Consider the following 18,673-nt stretch of genomic DNA (forward strand, 5'->3'; position numbering starts at 1 on the left):
GCTAACAGTTTCCATGCGCAAATTGGATGCATCTCTGTGTAGGGTTATTGTATGCAATATAGCCACGTGTGCAAAACCATAGAGGTCTATCAGCAATCATACCCTTCAGGGATTTGAAGACAGTGCTAAGATTTGTCAGTGTAACATTTGAGAGGCTTTTCGGTACTTGCACTGCAGAAATAAAGATGAGCCTTATTCCCGCAATTACTAGCCACAATGTCTGCCTAGTAACAGTCACTGTATGAGAACATACCCATTTGCCTCTTTTTTTGTCTTAGTGCTCCAGGCTGGCTTCCAAAAGCAGCAATCATGATGTGCTGTGAGCTGTCTTTCAGAAATCGCTTTGCTGTGTTTCAGGCAGCAGAGTTAATGAATGATCAACATTACTTCATAGGTTTCCCACCAGTAACTTACCACTCAGCTCTTTTTCTGCCCATCTTGAAGGGCTGTTAAGTGGTGCTCTCCAATGGGCTGGCGGGAATGGGTGAGGTTTCAGATAGCTTCCAAACATCCTCCTCCAGATGCAGACAGCCTTGTGAAGTCTTCCTCTGGTTTTCTCAGAGGGAGCCTCAGCTTTTCCTGCACAAGAAACAAAACGGACATCGGATGTCCTCAAAACATGCAGAAAAGGGAGTGCAACATAGGAACTTTGGTTGCACGGCTGTGTTTTGTCTTGTTTATGGTAACCTGAAAATTCAGATCCAGGTGCCAGTTATCCAGGTAGGTCTACAGTGTTGCTGCAGCCTTTCCTGCCGCACTGTTTTGGCCGTTTTCATTTGGCCAAGATGTTATGGATGCAGCTCTGCCAACCACCCATCAGTAGCCTTCTTCCTGCGTTAGGAAGGGACGCAACAGTTTGCTGCGCAAAGCCTCTGCCTCACTGCAGCATTTAGACCTGTAAATTAGGTAACTGGCAGATTCTCCAAGAATGGAATAACCTGGTATCCATACAAATATGCCGTGTCAGCCTAAAAGATTTAAACTCTGCTGCTAATCTTTTGCTAGTCATTTTAAACTGAAGTGGGACTTGAAACGATCATGGGTTGAATAACCTTGTCTTCAATTCAAATTGGAGAAACAAAGGGAAAACAGTGCATTACCTTTTTCAATGTATATGCTAAATGGAAGAATATTTCACATTTTACTAAGTTTGGGCAAAAATAGCAATGATGAGGGTATTAATGCTAGGTGTTTAATGACTTATTATTTCAGATCCTAGTAAAATTGTGCAGTTTCGTGTCCCCGGCGGAAGAACTGGCCCAAAAGGATGATCTCCAGCTTCTATTCAGTGCAATAACCTCATGGTGCCCTCCCTATAATCTGCCTTGGAGGAAGAGTGCAGGGGAAGTACTAATGACCATATCACGTCATGGCCTTAGTGTCAATGTAGTGAAATATATTCATGGTATGTGTCCTTATCCAGTATTAATTATTGAGATTTTTGCTGTTGTTGTTCTTTGATAGTTTTCTAGGATAATTCTAGGATAATTTCTAGGATAGTTTCTAGGAAATAGACACAAAAATAATAGATCAAGAAAAGCTTCCAGGATTTTTGTTTGGACATGTGAGTATTTATATATAGGTAAAATTTCAGAGCACTTGTTCAGTGAGAGAGGTGTTTGTAGCTGAGTCTGCCTTATCCACATTTTAACTTAACGTTGGAGGATAGAATTTCCCCATATCTTTTGGTGTAGACTTTGTGATGACCAGAAGGAAAGGCTTTTGGTAACATCAGTAACTGCCTGTATTGAAAAATATTCACTGGGAAGATGTGTAAGTTTGTAATTCTGGCTGCGAGCATGAATTCTTAACAGGAGTTAGTTGTTTTCAGCCCTGCACTTGAATTGGCAGCAGCAGCCCCTTGTAGAGGCACAAGGCAAGCTATCCGTGTCCAGTTTACAGCTGCTTCTCCGGGTACCACTCTAACTGGCAATAAAAGTGTAGAGATGTCTGAGGAGGCTGCAGGAAGAAGAACCAGCTCCATATGTTCTGGTGACATGGTTCGAGCTATTAGAAGCCCATGGAGGCTGCTGCCCCGTAGTAAATACTGGTGTGTTACGCAAACTGAGAAGGGCTAATTTGGGTATGCTGGGAGAAGATTCCTTATCCCAGACATCTTGCTTTTGCAGGAGGGGGCTGGGTGAGACTGTCACTGACTTGCAATGGGCTCTCCGTTATCCAGGACATCGGGGGTGGCATACCCTGATAACAGCAAAACCTGTGTATTGCAGGCACTAGGAAATGCTTGAGGGAGCATGGTGTATGGGCACAGAAACATTTGAGTGTGAACCTTCAAGTGCTGATTGACGGAGCAGCCAACTGGCTTCCTCCCCTGTGGTCCAGCCCAGCTTCCCTGTGGGGTCCTCAACCCAAGGATGTTGTCCCTATGGCCTGTCCCAGGGACGCTCTCCTTCGCTTGGCTCAGACCCATGCCTATGCACAAAGGAGGCGGTCTCAGTACTGGTGCTCCTAGGAAACTTAAATGTAGCCTGTCCTAGAGCCTGTGTCACAACCAAGTGCAGAGATTTTGGGACACAGCTGGGAAGAGCCTGGCTGCTGGGTGGGTTTGCAGCCCCTGCGTTTTCCCTGTTGGCTGACTGACTGCTGACCATTCAGCCAGCCTGCGTTTCTTCTGCCGGGCCCTTGTCTTCCCCACCTTGCCATACAGCTTACAAATTGCAGGTTTTGTGCATTCTCAAAGGCCAGAATAAAATCATCTCATGGCCTTAATCCAGCCTGCCAGCCACCGAATGACCAGCCAGAATCATTCCATTTTATCTCCTCTCCTTTTTTGAGACAAGTAGCATCCTGACTCTTTCAGGCATGGAGACTGTAGTGTACAGGGGTATTTCTGTAGCTGGTTACAGATTTTGGTAACTAATATAAGTAGTACTTTATTCATCATGTATCTTTACAAGGGACTGGTTACGGTCTGCTTGCCAAGCTGGTTCATGACCAAGAGTTTGAGAGCAAGCGAGATGCTAACTGTTGTTGGAGAGGATATTAGCTGCCCAGGAGCAGTTTTGCACATGAAGTGCTCCTGTTGCATTAATATAAAACTGCAATGATGTTTGGGTATGTAGGATTTGAGGTAGGAAATTCGGTAGAATCTGTTTTTAATATTATATTTAGGGCTTTTAGACTGTAGGACCACACAGAAGCATTTGTAGTTTTTAAATTGGAATGACTGCTGAAGTGAACTAACGTTCTTATCATACATTTTAGCAGTGTACACCTACTGGAAAAAAAAGAAACCCACAGTTTCCTTGCACCCTGGAAAGCAAGTAGTTAAAAAGCTCCACAAAATCATCATTTTGACAGCTTATGAAATACGTCACCCCTGCTCCCACATACTTCACAGAAAATTTCAGTCTGTGTTTTTTCTTGTGCTAGCAGCATGTCTCCAGTTCCAGTCAGAAAGATGCGAATGTACAGTATCCCTTGGAAGCACAGAATAGTCAGCACTTCAGTATTTTCACATAGGACCTGAAAGGCAATAGGTGTTTTGCCTGCATCTTTAGCAGCCTTCTGGTGGGTTTTTGATGAGTGTAGCAGGTGCATGTGTATATGTGAAAACATTATCAAGCGCAACAAAGAAAATAACCGAGTTTTGACTGTGGCATATCGCAGCTACTACCATTATCGCTTCTCTGTGGGCTTGATCCACAGAGGAGTGAGGCTGGCACATCAGAAGATATTCTAGGTTCTTTAAAAAGTGAAATAAATTCTTAAAAAGAAAACCAGCCGGCATTCCCTCTCACTTACTGATAAAAAAATGAACCTGACTTAAGAGATACCAACATCTGTCGAGAGACTTATCTCATAGTCAGGAAAAAAGCTAAGGCATGTTATCATATGCAAAGGAGCATGCTTTCACTATCTTATGCTTTGATTTGGTATCTGAGAAATTTTGTTACCAGTCTAGCTGGAAAGATCTGCGCTTGTCTCGCACATACACGTGAAGTTAAAATAGCAGATAATTCAAGGAAGCATCTTCAAAACAGGAGTGCAACCTAAAATCTGGCTGTAGATTTGAGAAGGCTTTTTGCAACTGAGCAGCGTACTGATGGAGCGTTGCAGGAGTCTGCAGGATGAGACGAGCTGCCTCTCTTTCATCAAGATTTGTCAGGCAAGCAAATAGGCTAGCCAAAGAGTAGCGTAAGAAAACTTGGTATAACTTCGTGTTTTAAAAGAAAAATATGTTGTTTTAGAATTGTTTACAGTTGCCATACATGTCTTTTTGTTCTACTGAGTTATCTGGTCAAACTTCTAAGGCAAAAACCAGTATTTGTCTATACAGTCTCCTCCCTACAAGAGTAAAGATTATAAATGGGAGGAGAGGATTGACAAAAAGAGGTTAGGGTTCAGATCCAAAGCCATTTGAGAATCCTACTCATCTTCAAGTGCTCTGTGATATTAAATGTTGTATGATAAGAGATAGTTAACAGTTACCTTATTGCCATGATTCTTGTATCAGTTATGCTTCTTGCTGTGATTAATGTCAGTAAAATTCTAAATTTCTTAATTGCGATTCTTTTCAGAAAAGGAATGTTTGTCCACGTGTGTTCAGAACATGCAGCAGTCTGATGACCTTTCTCCCCTAGAAATAGTTGAGATGTTTGCTGGACTTTCTTGTTTTCTCAAAGACTCCAGTGATGTATCCCAAACATTGTTGGATGATTTTAGGATATGGCAAGGATACAACTTCCTCTGTGACCTCCTCCTCAGGTATGCAAAAGTACTTGAAGGAATGCAGACAGATCGCTGTGAGCTTTTTCTGAAAAGGTTTCTTAATAAAGAATAGGTGAATAGGTTTGAATAAATAAGTGACTATAGGTTATTATGCAATGAAGGTATTAGGACCAAAACATGAAATTATGTGCTTCTCTCCATTTATGAAACTACATTGTTTAACTTTTTATTCATCGGTGTTGGTTTATTACTAAATCTTTCTTAGCACATACAGAAACCAGATGCTTAAAAACAACCGGTACTGAAAATTCAGAAAGAATTCAGAAAATAAAAATTTGACTGCAACTGGTGATTTTTGGGTTTGATTGGAGGTTTTTTTGTGTTCTAACATACTGTCATAGTGCAAAATCATGTAAGTAAATGTGGTGCATGCTACTTAGTATTGAAGAGACATTTTTGTACATAAATTCTAATACCAGAGCACTGGAGAGAACTCTCATGCTACTAGGCAATCGGTGTATATGTATTTTTTTAATTTGTATTTTTTATTAAAGGTACTGGTAACCTGCTAATGCATCACAAAATATGGTAATGAAAATGTTTGCCCAAACAAAACGTGGATGTTTGATCCATCCATGATTTTTATTTCTTTCCATGAAAGAAACTTCATTCTTTTCTTTCTCAGCACATTAGTGTCTGCTGCATTATTTGTGTAAAATCTGTGGTCAGTCTGTGTTCTTTGTTTGGCTATGAAGTTCTGAAGAAGCATGCTTAAGCGTGTATAAAACATATACGTATGTTTTAGAAATCTAAGACAAACTGGGAAATGATGTCTATGAATGTACACCTTAGGAAGTATGCTTGGATCAAAGATGCTTAGAAACAGTGCTGTAATGGCCATTAATGAAAAGTGTTAATGTTATCTCCCTCTTTCTTCCTCTTTCTCCCTCTTCAAGTTATTCATTTTGGGTGCTAAGATGTTAGGTTTTGGCACCCAAATATTTTAACTAAATTTTCTACAACATAGTGTGGTTTTGGGTTGTTTTTTGTTTTAAATGGATACGAGACATAGACATGGCATTTGACATTCTTAATCAGAGATTAATTAATAATTAAAATTATTAAGAAATTATCTTTTAAGCACTCTTTAAAGAATTGTTATTGTTCTTGTAGTATGAATGGTGGTTTTGAGCATGTTGTATTTACTAACGCATTCATTCAAATCAATGTAATTCAAACTCAGTTTCTCCAGAAACTCTCAGCCACAGTTAAGGTGGAATTTGAGGGGAACGCGCTGTCATTAGCAATTTCTTTTTCGGTACAAAAGCGACCCTCTGTAGATCAAGTGTTTTAAACAGACTCCCTCCTGAGCTTGCTCATCCTTTAAATCGAAGAATGGGGGATTCCCGACATAGATACAGGAAGACTAGAGGTTTGCATGTCTGATTGAAGGAGGAGAGCACCTGGTTTTTTCAGTTGACATCAGTAAAAGTTAAAAGTGTAGGAATGCATTATCCTCACTTCTTCCCGGGGTGACTCTAGAAAAATTGCTGAGATTCTTGGAGAAATGCCTGGGATGAGGTGAACCGTGCACTCTGCATGGTGTGTGCGTTAACAATTTGTGTATTGTAGAGGAGATGGAAGATGGTTCAAAATGTGACTGCTGTTTGGATGGCTGTTGTTTGCTGTTTCAAGTTTTAGTTTATTTGATCTTCAAATCAAAATGTAATTTGTTTGAAAAAAATTATCAACTTGGGCAAGTCTATGTATCGGTCAGTGATGAACAACAGTAGTGTGTTCTCCCTGGGCATGTTTTGGCTAAAACTTACCGACAGAGACTTGTTCGGCTCTATGGCACTGTTGTGGAGCTGACTGTCATGTGGGGGTATGAAATCTGGACACTGGGCATCAAGCTGCGAAGAAGAAAGGCTTTGGAGTTGGTAGTGCTGAAAGACATGTGAAGAAGGTGAATTAATAAGTTGCAGGAGGTCTGTGAGGACCAAAGGGAGTGAGTGTGTAATTTCAGCTTGATGGTGGGAAAGGGCAGGGCGTGTAGAGCATTAGTGGAATGGCACTAGGTTGGCTAAGTGCTTCTATAATGACTCTTTGAAGGAGATTCAGCCACACGTCCAACTGAGAGGAAGATCATGGAATTGTCAGTTGGAAGGGACCTCTAGAGATCATCCAGTCCAACTCCCCTGCTAAAGCAGGATTGCCCAGAGCACATCACTCAGGACTGCATCCAGGCGGGGCTTGAAGATCTCCAGGGAAGGGGACTCCACACCCTCCCTGGGCAGCCTGTTCCAGGGCTCTGGCACCCTCACCAGAAAGAAGTTTTTCCTCATATTTGAATGGAACTTCCCATGTTCCAGTTTGTGCCCGTTGCCCCTCGTCCTATCACTGGGAACCACTGAAAAGAGTCCAGCTCCATCCTCCTTCAACCCACCCTTTAGGTACTTGTAAACATAGATAAGGTCTCCCCTCAGCCTTCTCTTCTCCAGGCTGAAGAGTCCCAGCTCTCTCAGCCTTTCCTCCGAATTAGAGCATCTCTAATCCCTTCATCATCTTAGTTGCCCTACGCTGGACTCTCTCCAGTAGTTCCCTGTCTCTCTTGAACTGGGGAGCCCAGAACTGGACACTGGGCGTCTCATTCTGCATCCTCCCAGGTGGGAGGATGCAGAATGAGCTGCTTCTAAGGGCTCCCATGATTACTTGTCAGCAAGAAGAAAAATATAGCTCGCATTGCGTTAAGTCAATAGGAGATTTTGATCCACAGCTTTCTCCCGAGATCTGTAGAGACTACAGAGTTAGTAAGCAATTAAACGTGGTTTAATTTTTGGTGAAACAGAAGGAAAATTAGGATTGTTCTAGGTTCAGAGTCAGATTTTAGGGTTTGGTCCGATGGTGCGTTGGAATGGGATGTTAGCATTTCCCTCCTCTTGTGTTCAAAGGTAAGGGTCTGCAGTTCTAATGAAGATGTTTCATTGTGTGCTTCTAAGTGTTAGGCTTCTACCAAGATACCATTTCATTAGCATAAAGTATTAACTTGATGGCAGATATAATCTAGCAAGTTAATTATGGATTTATTTAATGACAGAGTATATAGGTATTTTCCTATCCAATAGCTTCATGTTTGTAAGAGGATTTTAAAAGTAATTTTCTTGACTGTCCTGCTTTTTAGCAGACTATTGAGCTCAAGGAAAGATTTATGAGGTGAATTTCTTTGGCAAATAATATATGCTCTCATAAATTCAATAATGCTTGACTGAATGGTGTGAAATATGATCAGAGAACATGTAAAATACCGTAGGAACAGGACAGTAAAAGTGTGATCTCTAAATTAATAGAGTAAAATGGAAGAGCTATCTTTTTGAAGTGATTTGAAATAAACTAGTGCTGCTAACTTGATCTATTGTATTTTCTTTAGATTAGAACAGGCGAAAGAGGCTGAATCTAAGGATGCTTTGAAGGACTTAGTGAATTTGATAACTTCCTTAACAACGTATGGTGTCAATGAATTAAAGCCAGCTGGTGTTACCACTGGAGTACCTTTCCTACTCCCTGGATTTGCAGTCCCACAGCCTGCAGGCAAAGGTGAGTTTTGGGTTTTTTGTTTTTTTTAAATGTAAACAACAAAATACGGAGAACCTGTACACTGCACAAACTATTTGTAATTGAGTCTAGGTTCTTTTACTAGGATTGCACATCAAATACTTAGTTCAGTTGCTCTCAAAGGTTCTTTGATGGGGTTGGCACCCAAAGAAGAAAGTGTAGGATTTTTGTACTTGAGGACTAAAGGCTGAGTCAAACATCTGTCACTGCAAAGCTGACAATTTCTGTGTGGACATTTTAAGAGGTTATCATAATGGAGAGATGCACTGTTTTGAGTTATGGTGTTTTAAGCTGCTTTTGCTGAACTGATCATAGAATCACTGAATCGTCTAGGTTGGAAGGGACCTTTAAGATCATCTAGTCCAACCATCAACCTAATTCCAATAAAAAACCAAAAGAAAACAATACAAACCACCCCGCCACCCCCCATTACTAAACCGTGTCACTAAGCACTATGTCAACCCGTCTTTTGAAAACTTCCAGGGATGGTGCCTCAACCACTTCCCCGGTCAGCCCATTCCAGTGCTTCCAGTGATATGAAAGGCTGTGCTGGATTTTTTGTTTTTTTGGGAGGGTTGGGGTTTTTGGGGGGTGTTTTGGTTTTCTGGTTTTGTGGGTTTGGTTTGGTTTTTTTGGGTTTTTTTTTTTGGTGTGTGCCAGGTTTGGTTTCAGTTAGCTGTTGTCAGCTTAGGCAGGAGTAAGTTGTGAGCTGCAAACTGTTGTTTCATCACCAGTGTTCACAGAGTGGTGAAATCTGTGGTGTGCTTGCAACCACAGTCAATTATGATCTGGAGATAAGGTTGAGGAAGTCTGAGGGGAGAAAGGGTTTTATAAAAAAACCTTGTTTTTCACATCCTGTGTATAAGTTTAAAACTCAGATATGTCTTCTGTGCAAATAAGGAGCTTGGAATTTAATAGCAACCATGGAGCTAGTTTGTTACTTGGCCCTTTTATGGAATTTAGTATTATTAGGGATACAAGAAAAAATTTTGTGATAGGGTTACATTTATAGATTTATAGGCTAATGGATTTACTTTCACTGTCTCTTTTGTATATCTAGGTTCCTTGGACAATGACTTCCTTTATCTGGTATTGAGAGAATTCATTGTTCATGGGAATTGTTTTCCCTTTGCACTAAATAGAGAAAGAAGGTGATGGTCACACTCAGAGCTTAATTTCTCCATGTTTTGATAATAACATACTAATTTTTGCTTAAGCTAATTAGCTTTTCTGATACAATAACATGAGAGAACCATGGCCTATTGTGATCTCCAAAGGAATTCTTTTATTTAATTTTCTGGTATTTGCCACGACATCTCTCATTTCCTTTTACCTGCTTTTCATTACATTGGCAAGTTGTCTTTCTGTGAAGACCATATTAGCTTATTTTCTTCATTGCTTCTATTTAAATCCTCTTAGTTCTTGAACTCTGAAGAGCTGGTTAAGATTTGGTTTCTTCAGGGGTCCTCGTAATAATCAAAGATAATTTATTAATCTGCTTGATTGCCTGGAACAACTGTTGATACAAAATTAGAATATAAATAGTTGTATCTGTCACTGCCTATGTTCCTGTCGCATTTAATAAGCTGTAAATCCCCTTTTCAACTTTTTTCATTGTAAAGAAAGCATGTAAAAAATCCTTTTAGAAACTAATGGTTGTGACTTATAATTTAACATTCATATTCTTCCTGTATCTGAAACTGTTCTGCGTTAGTTTTCAAGGAAGTTTGCTGTTACCTTTTGGAGGAATGCTGGCAGGGAAGGGGGTGAGGCTAATCACAAAGATAACTGAATTCACTTCTAAATTGGACAGCTTAGTTCATAAAAATGGAGAGAGTAGCATTCCACAGAGCACATGTAATAAATCAGGATTTTTTGTTTATGAACGGGTTTCTAAATCAGGTTAATGGTTTGCTTATAGCTGGTCTGAAAATAAGTTTTTATTGTTCGCCCTTTTGAGGAAACTTGGTTTTGGGGGAAATTGACAATCAAAATAAAACAGTATGTTATAGCCTGCGGGGAGTGCTTCTGTTGCAAAAACAATGCTAAGTACCATTGTCTTTCATCGTGGAGGTATAGAATGATAGAATGGTTTGGGCTGGAAGGGACCTCAAAGATCATTGAGTTCTAGGCCCCTGCCATGGGCAGGGACACCTCCCACCAGACCAGGTTGCTCAAAGCCCCATCCAGCCTGGCCTTGAACACCTCCAGGGATGGGGCAGCCACAACTTCCCTGGGCAACCTGTTCCAGTGTCTCACCACCCTCAGAGTAAAGGATTTCTTCTTGATCTCTCACCTAAATCTCCACTCTTTCAGTTTAAAACCATTACCCCTTGTCCTGTCACTACACTTCCTGACAAAGAGTCCCTCCCCATCTCTCCTGTAGCCCCTTTCAGATACTGGAAGGCTGCTATAAAGTCTCCCTGAAGCCTTCTCTTCTCCAGGCTGAACAACCCCAACTCTCTCAGCCTTTCCTCATAGGAGAGGTGCTCCAGCCCTCTGATCAGCTTCGTGGCCCTCCACTGGATCCCTGGTGGGTAATGCCACCAACATAGGCTACTGCTCTATGGAAGGAAGACAACTGTGATTGCCAAAGAGCGGAAGCAAGAGGATAATTTGGAGGCCGTGTATGTTGTCTAGATTTGAACCCAGCTGACGAGAATTTGTTATTGCTTATTGCTCTGTTGGGTGAGGGGATGCAGATGGTTGTTATTCCAAACTTAGCCTGTTGAATACTTGTAGAAGACAGTGTTGTGTTCTGCATTATGGAATACAGAATGTGTTACTGTTGCTGTAATGAGTTTTCTTATGGCCTGTGTAGATGAGGCGAGTTTTGGTTTGTCTCTATAACTGTACCCTGTTGCATGTTTTAACAATAGGTCAGCTTACTTACCTATTTTAAAGAAATGTTTTTTCATTTAGCTGCCTGTGTAAACACTTAATTTCAAAGATGAAGATGTCACCTTAATGAACAGTAGACTGTAGGATTTGCAGTGTAAGTGATTGTGCAGAGGCTTTTTAGAAGAGTCGGTGTTATTAAAAAATTTTATTATACATGACATACATTGTTGTTTTATTCATACTTACTAAAATGCATGGATCATTATTAAAAATTGTACTAGTTTATTACAATTAAGATCTTTCTTCTTCCTTTTTCTTCCCATCCTGCTTTGTTTCCTTATTCAGGTCATAGTGTGAGGAATATTCAAGCATTTTCGGTCCTCCAGAATGCATTTTTGAGAGCAAAAACCAACTATCTAGCACAGATCATCCTTGATGCCATCACCAATATTTATATGGCGGACAATGCCAACTACTTCATTTTGGAATCGCAGCACACATTGTCTCAGTTTGCAGAGAAAATTCCTAAACTTCCAGAAGTGCAGACCAAATACTTTGAGATGCTGGAATTTGTTGTCTTCAGCTTGAATTACATACCCTGTAAAGAACTGATCAGTGTGAGCATCCTTTTAAAATCCAGCACTTCTTTTCAGTGTAGCATCATCGCCATGAAGACACTCCTTAAGTTCACCCGTCACGACTACATCTTTAAGGATGTCTTCAGGGAAGTGGGACTTCTGGAGGTGATGGTAAATCTTCTTCATAAATATGCAGCCCTTCTGAAAGATCCCACTCAAACACTGAATGATCAAGGTAGTGTGTGCTCTTCCATTTGACTAATACGTGTCTTTTTGGCTGGGAATGGTGGAGGCTAGCACTTAGGAGGAGGAACGAGAGAGTCTGAATGTGTATCTCAAGGGCTGAGTTCTGCCAGGGTCTGCTGTGCCGTCTTAGATGTTCGTTGGAATTGCTTCTCTCTTAACATCCTGCAAGGCAAGCTTTAATGAAAGATGCTATATGAATGCGAAATAGGAGTTCATGTTTTCCTTTTCAAATTTTTTTTTTTTAATGTATTGGTTTAATATTTGTTACATAGCATGAAAAAAGCAAGTGAAGGCGCAATATGCAGTAGCTATACTCTTCCTCGCAAAAGATACTTGTGCATTTCATTGTGTTTAGCCCCAGGTTTGAAAATATACTATAGAGTGCGTATCTGAGCTCTTAATAGGAGTAATTCAAGTTTGCAGACTTTTTTATAAGTTGGGTCTATGTTTTTAGAAAAGCATTATTAATAAATAAATAAATAAATAGCCAGCTCAACTCCAGAATTGAACATCTCGGAGATAAACGACGTAGCTGCTTAGCCTGCCAAGTGCCATACGTGCATATATACACACATGCATACCTTTTTTTTTTTCCATTCTCTATTCAAAATGCATTTGAGTTAGTGTGCGTCAGTGACACTTATTTTTTAATCTTAATTGTTGGTTGTTTCACATGGGTTTATTTTCTGAAGCTTCATTAGTGAGCGGTAGCAGTTGATTAAAGTTACAAAGCTTTTTTTTTGCCTGCAAAAAAACCATCAGTTCTCACGTTCTTGTAAATTAATGGACCAAGCTGTCATCTGATGGGGGTGCTACCTGGGTGCACATGCCCTTGTGTTGTGGCTTGCTTCTTATTAGAGTAATTCTAAAAAAATGTTTTTTTTCTGGAGCGTTACTCTGTCTTTATGATGCCACTTGCAATGTTGGTTCATCTGTTAATACCTGTTGAATCATCAGCAAGTATACTGTAATTATGTGAATGCAGGTTTGTGCTTTTGTGTGGAATTTCTCTTTTCAAGTACTGAATACTGAACAAAACCAGATCCTGTTAAGTCTTCAAATGTGGTGTGGTTTTGTGGCTTCAAGAAACAACAGTTGGGGATATGAAAGTACACATCCAGCTGCAGTGTCAGCCACTGAGCTCGCACTGCTCAAAAGCTTCTGCTTAAATTCTTGTTTTTATAAATTAACTTTTCAAATGATTCGTAGTTAAGAGTGCCCAGGAATGCATGTGTAGACTAAATCTTAATTTGCTTTGGAATACGGTTAGGCTGCATGTTCTCTGGGGAAGCAAAGAAAATAAGAGTGTTGGTGGAAAGTATAGAGAAACATCTTAGAAAAGAGTGAATTTTACTATGACTTTGGCTTCTGAAATTATTTTTTTAGGGGATTCAAAAAACAGTTCATTTGAGGACCAAAAGCAGCTGGCTTTATTGGTTATGGAGACCTTGACAGTACTACTACAAGGATCAAACACAAATGCAGGTAAGTAGAGAGGCTGCTGTCAAAATATTTATTAAGAAGTAACTCAGAAAATCATGCCTGAAAGCAATGTAGTCTTGACTTTCCCTCTTCTGGTAGGTAACGAAACACACTAAAATATACTTTTCTCTTGTAGTGTTTTTCCGAAAGAGAATAAGCAGCATAAACTAGAGTGCATAAAATGGAGTACAAGATAGTGTTTCTTTTTCACTTCAGTTTCTTTACTAGTGTTTACCTGAAGGCAACCACCACACCCCATCGCTCTCCAACAATACTATAATAATTATTAGTAGGGCTTGTAACACAGGTTGTGTATTGAAAAATTAAGCATATAATTACAGATGTAGTTTGCTGTTGACGGTGTCACGCCTGCTTAAATGTGTTTAATAATACTTTCATCTTTAGGGAAAGATGGCTTTTCATTTTTAAAGGTGTATTCTCAGTCAGTGTGTATAAATAGGGCTCTGTTATGAGTGGCCTTCTCTAAATCAGGCAGATTTATAATACGCTTCATTAACCAAGGCTAAACGACGTTGAAATAGTCAGTATGTGTATCTCACATTAATAAAAGCTGTCTCTGAGAGCTCGAAATAACAGATTGGGACAGGATAACTGTTTTTAAACCCTTTTTGTCTGTCCTATTAGATGAAGAAGAAAATGAGCAGGCTGGAGGGAACAGGCACCAAGAAGCAAGTGAATTTGGCTGAAATAAGGGGGGTTTAGAGATGCAGATTATAGGTGAATTGCGTGCATCAATTACACACTTGTACATTTATCACTCGGCTTTGGTTTTGCCATGTGAGAATAGGCAGAATTAGAAATGAGTGAGAAAGGAGTGGCACAAAGGTACATGTGGGGGCTTCCATATAAGGAGAAATTGGGGGGAAAAAAAAAACCCAACCCCCAAGCTAAACCAAAACCTCAGGATTGTTTGGTTTCTAAGGATGAATGAGAGGAGGTGGTGTTAAGTATGTGACTATAACATCTCTGAAGGACTGGAACCACCTTGTAGTTCAGAAGCGACAGGTCTTGGTTCACAGGACTGAACTATGTGCACCTGTGTGGCGTCAGGGTCTGTGGTGCCTGAGCCTTGAGATGAGGATTATCATCTGACCGTGGTAGCATCCACCTGACTTGTGACAAATCCTTGGCTGCTGTTAAATGGCGTTCCTGACCTCACCTAGGAAGCCTGAAGCAGCCATCAGTACCTCATTGCTGCTTCTCCGTACTGAGTTAATCTCTGAGTTACCCACCAGAGAAGCAACAGAGGGTGGCGTAAAGCGCTTCAGGACTGTGGAATGACTCCACAGACATTGTTTCTGAGGACTCCTGGGAAGTTCAAGGGCCTTTTTTCATCAGAAGCTCTCCAAGTTCAGGATTATGACAGAGCTGTACAGGAGGAGTCAAGAAACCATTTCTCAAAGAAGTTGTGGTGGTTGTCTGTGCAGCATGACTCTGATGTGAGCCCAGTGACACTGTATCCAGAGGCCAGCAGAGGTTTTAGGTCATCACAGAGAGACATAAATAGCCATTATGCAGGCTTGCAGTGCTTCATGCCACACTCAAAGTGTGGTTTCTGATCTTAAACCAGTATCTCTGATAAAGTTGCTTGAATAGTGTATAACTGATAACTGAATTTCAAACAAGAAATTTGGGCGTCCAGACCCAGACAAGTTCGCTAGACAGTCGAGAATCTAAACAGAGTGGAAGAAGTATAAAATGTTACCTCTCTGAAAACAAGAGACCTGGCCACTGAGAAAGATGTGCTTTGTCTGTAAAGGATGCAACCGTCTTAACTGTCTCAGGGTCTGAGGCCTCTCCTTTTGCCTTGTCCATATCTCATCCAAAGAACGTCAGAGAAAGCAGGAGGCAGGAAATCGGAAGTGGATAGTGGGACTAAGCTTTGTATATGTACATTAGAGGGAATAAACATTGTCCTGACTAGCTTGTTAATCCTGAACTTGCTCATTTAAACTGCTCTTTTAGTTCATGGTCACAAGGAAAGCGATCCCGTTTGACACCGTAGTGCAGCATTGATCCATTTCCCTGCTCTGTTTTCATCTTCAGTCATTAACATAGGGCAGTACTCTAGGTGCTGACGCTGTACTAAACACACGTCATATGCGCCCAGTTCGGTTTTTATGATGTTTTCAGGATCAATTTTCATTTAATTTTCAATGAATATTGCACATGTGTTCTTCTGAGTATCAGGTAAGCTTGAGAACCATTGTTTGACTAAAGCTTTATCTCTACAGAGATAGATTTTGCCACGAGAAAACTTCTGCAGAGTATTACGAATCTTGTGGAGAGGCCAAATCACTTCTCAACCAGTGTTCCTAGTTTGCTTGTCCCATCCAGAAGCAGCCTAGTTATATTTTTGACAATGAACTAAATGTAATATAAATGCTATCCTTAACCAAACTAGCATGTAGTCTCAACTAAAGGCAGAGGGGTTTCTATATTTTTTTATTTTGTTTCATTCTGTGACTCTTTGAGCTCTAGCATGAAAAGAATAACTACTGTTGGATTAACAGAATTACTGAGGGAATTTCTTAGAACTGACCTGCATCCTTGTACTCTTGACACCTTTAGTGAAAAATATTTTCAGAAGACTATCATAGAATCGTCTGTGTTGGAAGGGACCTTTAGCTCAAATTCTATTTTTATTTGTGGTAGAAGAGGAAAAATAATAAGTCATTAAACATCCATAGTGCTACATCTCTGCCATTCAATCTGTAGAAATGAAAATAAACACCTTTCATGTTTTGTTGTTGTCATTATTTGTTACTGATTGTATTTTTCGCACTCCTTATGCTCTTATCTCCACACCCCCACCCCCCTTTCTGAGTAGGTATTTTCAGGGAGTTTGGTGGTGCGAGGTGCGTGCACAACATAGTGAAGTATCCCCAGTGCCGACAGCATGCCCTGATGATCATCCAGCAGTTGGTGTTATCACCTAGTGGAGAAGACGATATGGGCACCTTGTTGGGACTGATGCACTCAGCTCCACCTACGGAACTGCAGCTGAAAACAGACATCTTAAGGGTAAATGAAGTACTGCTGAGGACTCTTGCTCCTAAGCCACTCTTTTAAAAAAGAAAATGCTGAGAAGGGGATTGGATTGGATGGATGGTATTTAGCTACTGAATGTAGATTGTTTCTGGAGTTGAAATGCGTACATTTGATGCATGGTTTCTATTTTCTTCCATCTGCCCATGGCAGGTTTCAGAATCAGAGGTGAAGGGTAGTGAGTGTGTGTTTTTAGCATCATCACTTGTAATCAGCCCCAGTGGATAGGAAATGATGTTCTACAGTTATGATAATCTTCCCTGGTGCAGTATTATTCAGTTAAAAATAACGAGAATACATGGTGGGGAGGGGGTGTGTGTGAAGCAAGCATGTAACACAGAAGTTTATTTTCAATGCCGCTTTGTGTTTTCCTGCAGCAGACTTACTTTATTTTACCAGTTCGTTAGTTATCAATGCTGAATTAGTTAATATAAATGTAATTGTAGTGATCACAGTAGGAGATAAAGCCAAAGAGCTTGCTTGCTTAAGCAAAATAGTGGAAAGGTAGGAAAGTAAGGCTGGGAGTGGAGGAGGAAGAGAGAAGACTCTCATCTGTTTTCTATTGTATTAGTTTTTTTGGCTGCTAATCTAGACCCAAAATTGCTTCTCAGAATAGCTAATGTTATCTTTGTAAATTGACTTTGTTATTTTAGGGTAGAAAAGCTGAGGCAAGTAGTAGTAAGTAAATGAGTCTTACCAGAGAGAATTCTGAGACGTGTAGGTTCTTCTCTGTTAAAAGGAGCTGTAATATTTCTCTGGAAGACGAGCGGTTTCATATTATTCCAAAAGGCAGAAAGGAAAGCTAGTAATAACGTGATTCATATGATGTGTTTTGTCTATCAATGTCTTCAATCATTCTTGAGCATGTCTCATTCACGATACTTAAGGGGAGAGAAAGGATATTGCAGTTCCCCAATGGATTTAACATCCAAAGTCAGGGCTTCTGTCCTTCATCTGTCTTCCATTGGTGCTGTGTTCAGAAGTTTTGGTTATGGAACTGACAGCCCAGAATGATGCAGTGGTGTGTCTCTTACTGTTTATCCAGGTTTGGCAGGAAACGAGGTACTGCCTTCAAAGGAATGACAGTCTTAACTACTTCACTACCCATCTTCTGGGGTTAAAAAAAAAAGCACGATTCTGAAGAAGTAAACTCTTGGTCATGAAAGATTCTCCCCACTCCCCTAGCCTATTTTTGTGTATCAAGACCATTTTTTTGTTGTTTGTGATGCTTTGCGTAGGGAGACTTTCTTCTATATTCCATATTCACATTGGTCAAACTTCCTGTGACAGCTGCTTTTTTTTGGTTTTGTTTTCAGTTTGGTGGATGGGCTTCCCCACTTCCTGATTTCACAGATAAATGAGTATTATTCTCTACTACCTAGATAATGTTTCTGCTGTTTATACTTTGGCTTTGTATTAATTCAGCAAGTAAGGTTTTGTCCATTTTTGTTTATCTCTCAGGCTTATTTTTGAACAGCAACTCTTAAAATCAAGTTTCACTCAATTCAGAGACTGAGGGGTTTCATTATAGAGGAAAGCTAAAACTAAGTGTGGTTTTGGGGCTTATTCACAGAATCACGTGGGGTTGAAAGGGACCTCTGGAGATCATCTAGTCCAACCCCCTGCCAAAGCAGGTCCACCCAGAGCAGGTTGCGCAGGAACGTGTCCAGGCAGGTTTGGAATGTCTCCAGAGAAGGAGACTCCACCACCTCCCTGGGCAGCCTCTTCCAGGGCTCTGCCATCCTCAAAGTGAAGAAGTTCCTCCTCGTGTTTAGGTGGAACTCCTTATATTCAAGTTTGTGCCCATTTCCTCTTGTCCTGTCCCTGGGCACCACTGAAAAAAGACTGGCCCCATCCTCTTGACACCCTCCTTTTAAGTATTGATAAGCGTTGATCAGATCCCCCCTCAGCCTTCTCTTCTCCAGACTAAACAGACCCAAGTCCCTCAGCCTCTCCTCCTGAGAGAGATGCTCCAGGCCCCTCATCATCTTTGTAGCCCTCTGCTGTCCCCTCTCCAGCAGTTCCCTGTCCGTTCTTTGCTGCCGTTGTTATCTTTGAGTGCTGTTGTGGCTTCATAGCTGCCAGATGCTCATGCATCGTAGGTTTCTGGGAGACCTGTGTTAGGATGCTCCAAGGTTTAGGTTTCTTATTGC

At 40.7% G+C, this 18,673-nt stretch overlaps 1 protein-coding gene across 1 annotated transcript in view; it reads left to right on the top strand.

The window, feature by feature from the left end:
• WDFY3 (WD repeat and FYVE domain containing 3) overlaps positions 1 to 18,673 on the top strand; it is a 129,759-nt gene that overhangs the window by 20,070 nt on the left and 91,016 nt on the right. Inside the window, exons 5-10 of the mRNA XM_074154371.1 lie at positions 1,213 to 1,405; positions 4,542 to 4,728; positions 8,120 to 8,286; positions 11,491 to 11,958; positions 13,356 to 13,454; positions 16,303 to 16,496. Coding sequence (XP_074010472.1) covers positions 1,213 to 1,405; positions 4,542 to 4,728; positions 8,120 to 8,286; positions 11,491 to 11,958; positions 13,356 to 13,454; positions 16,303 to 16,496 — 1,308 coding nt within the window. The remainder of the gene's footprint in view (positions 1 to 1,212; positions 1,406 to 4,541; positions 4,729 to 8,119; positions 8,287 to 11,490; positions 11,959 to 13,355; positions 13,455 to 16,302; positions 16,497 to 18,673) is intronic.

The sequence above is a fragment of the Numenius arquata genome, chromosome 10, assembly GCF_964106895.1.
Source record: "Numenius arquata chromosome 10, bNumArq3.hap1.1, whole genome shotgun sequence".
Classification (NCBI taxonomy): Eukaryota; Metazoa; Chordata; class Aves; order Charadriiformes; family Scolopacidae; genus Numenius; species Numenius arquata.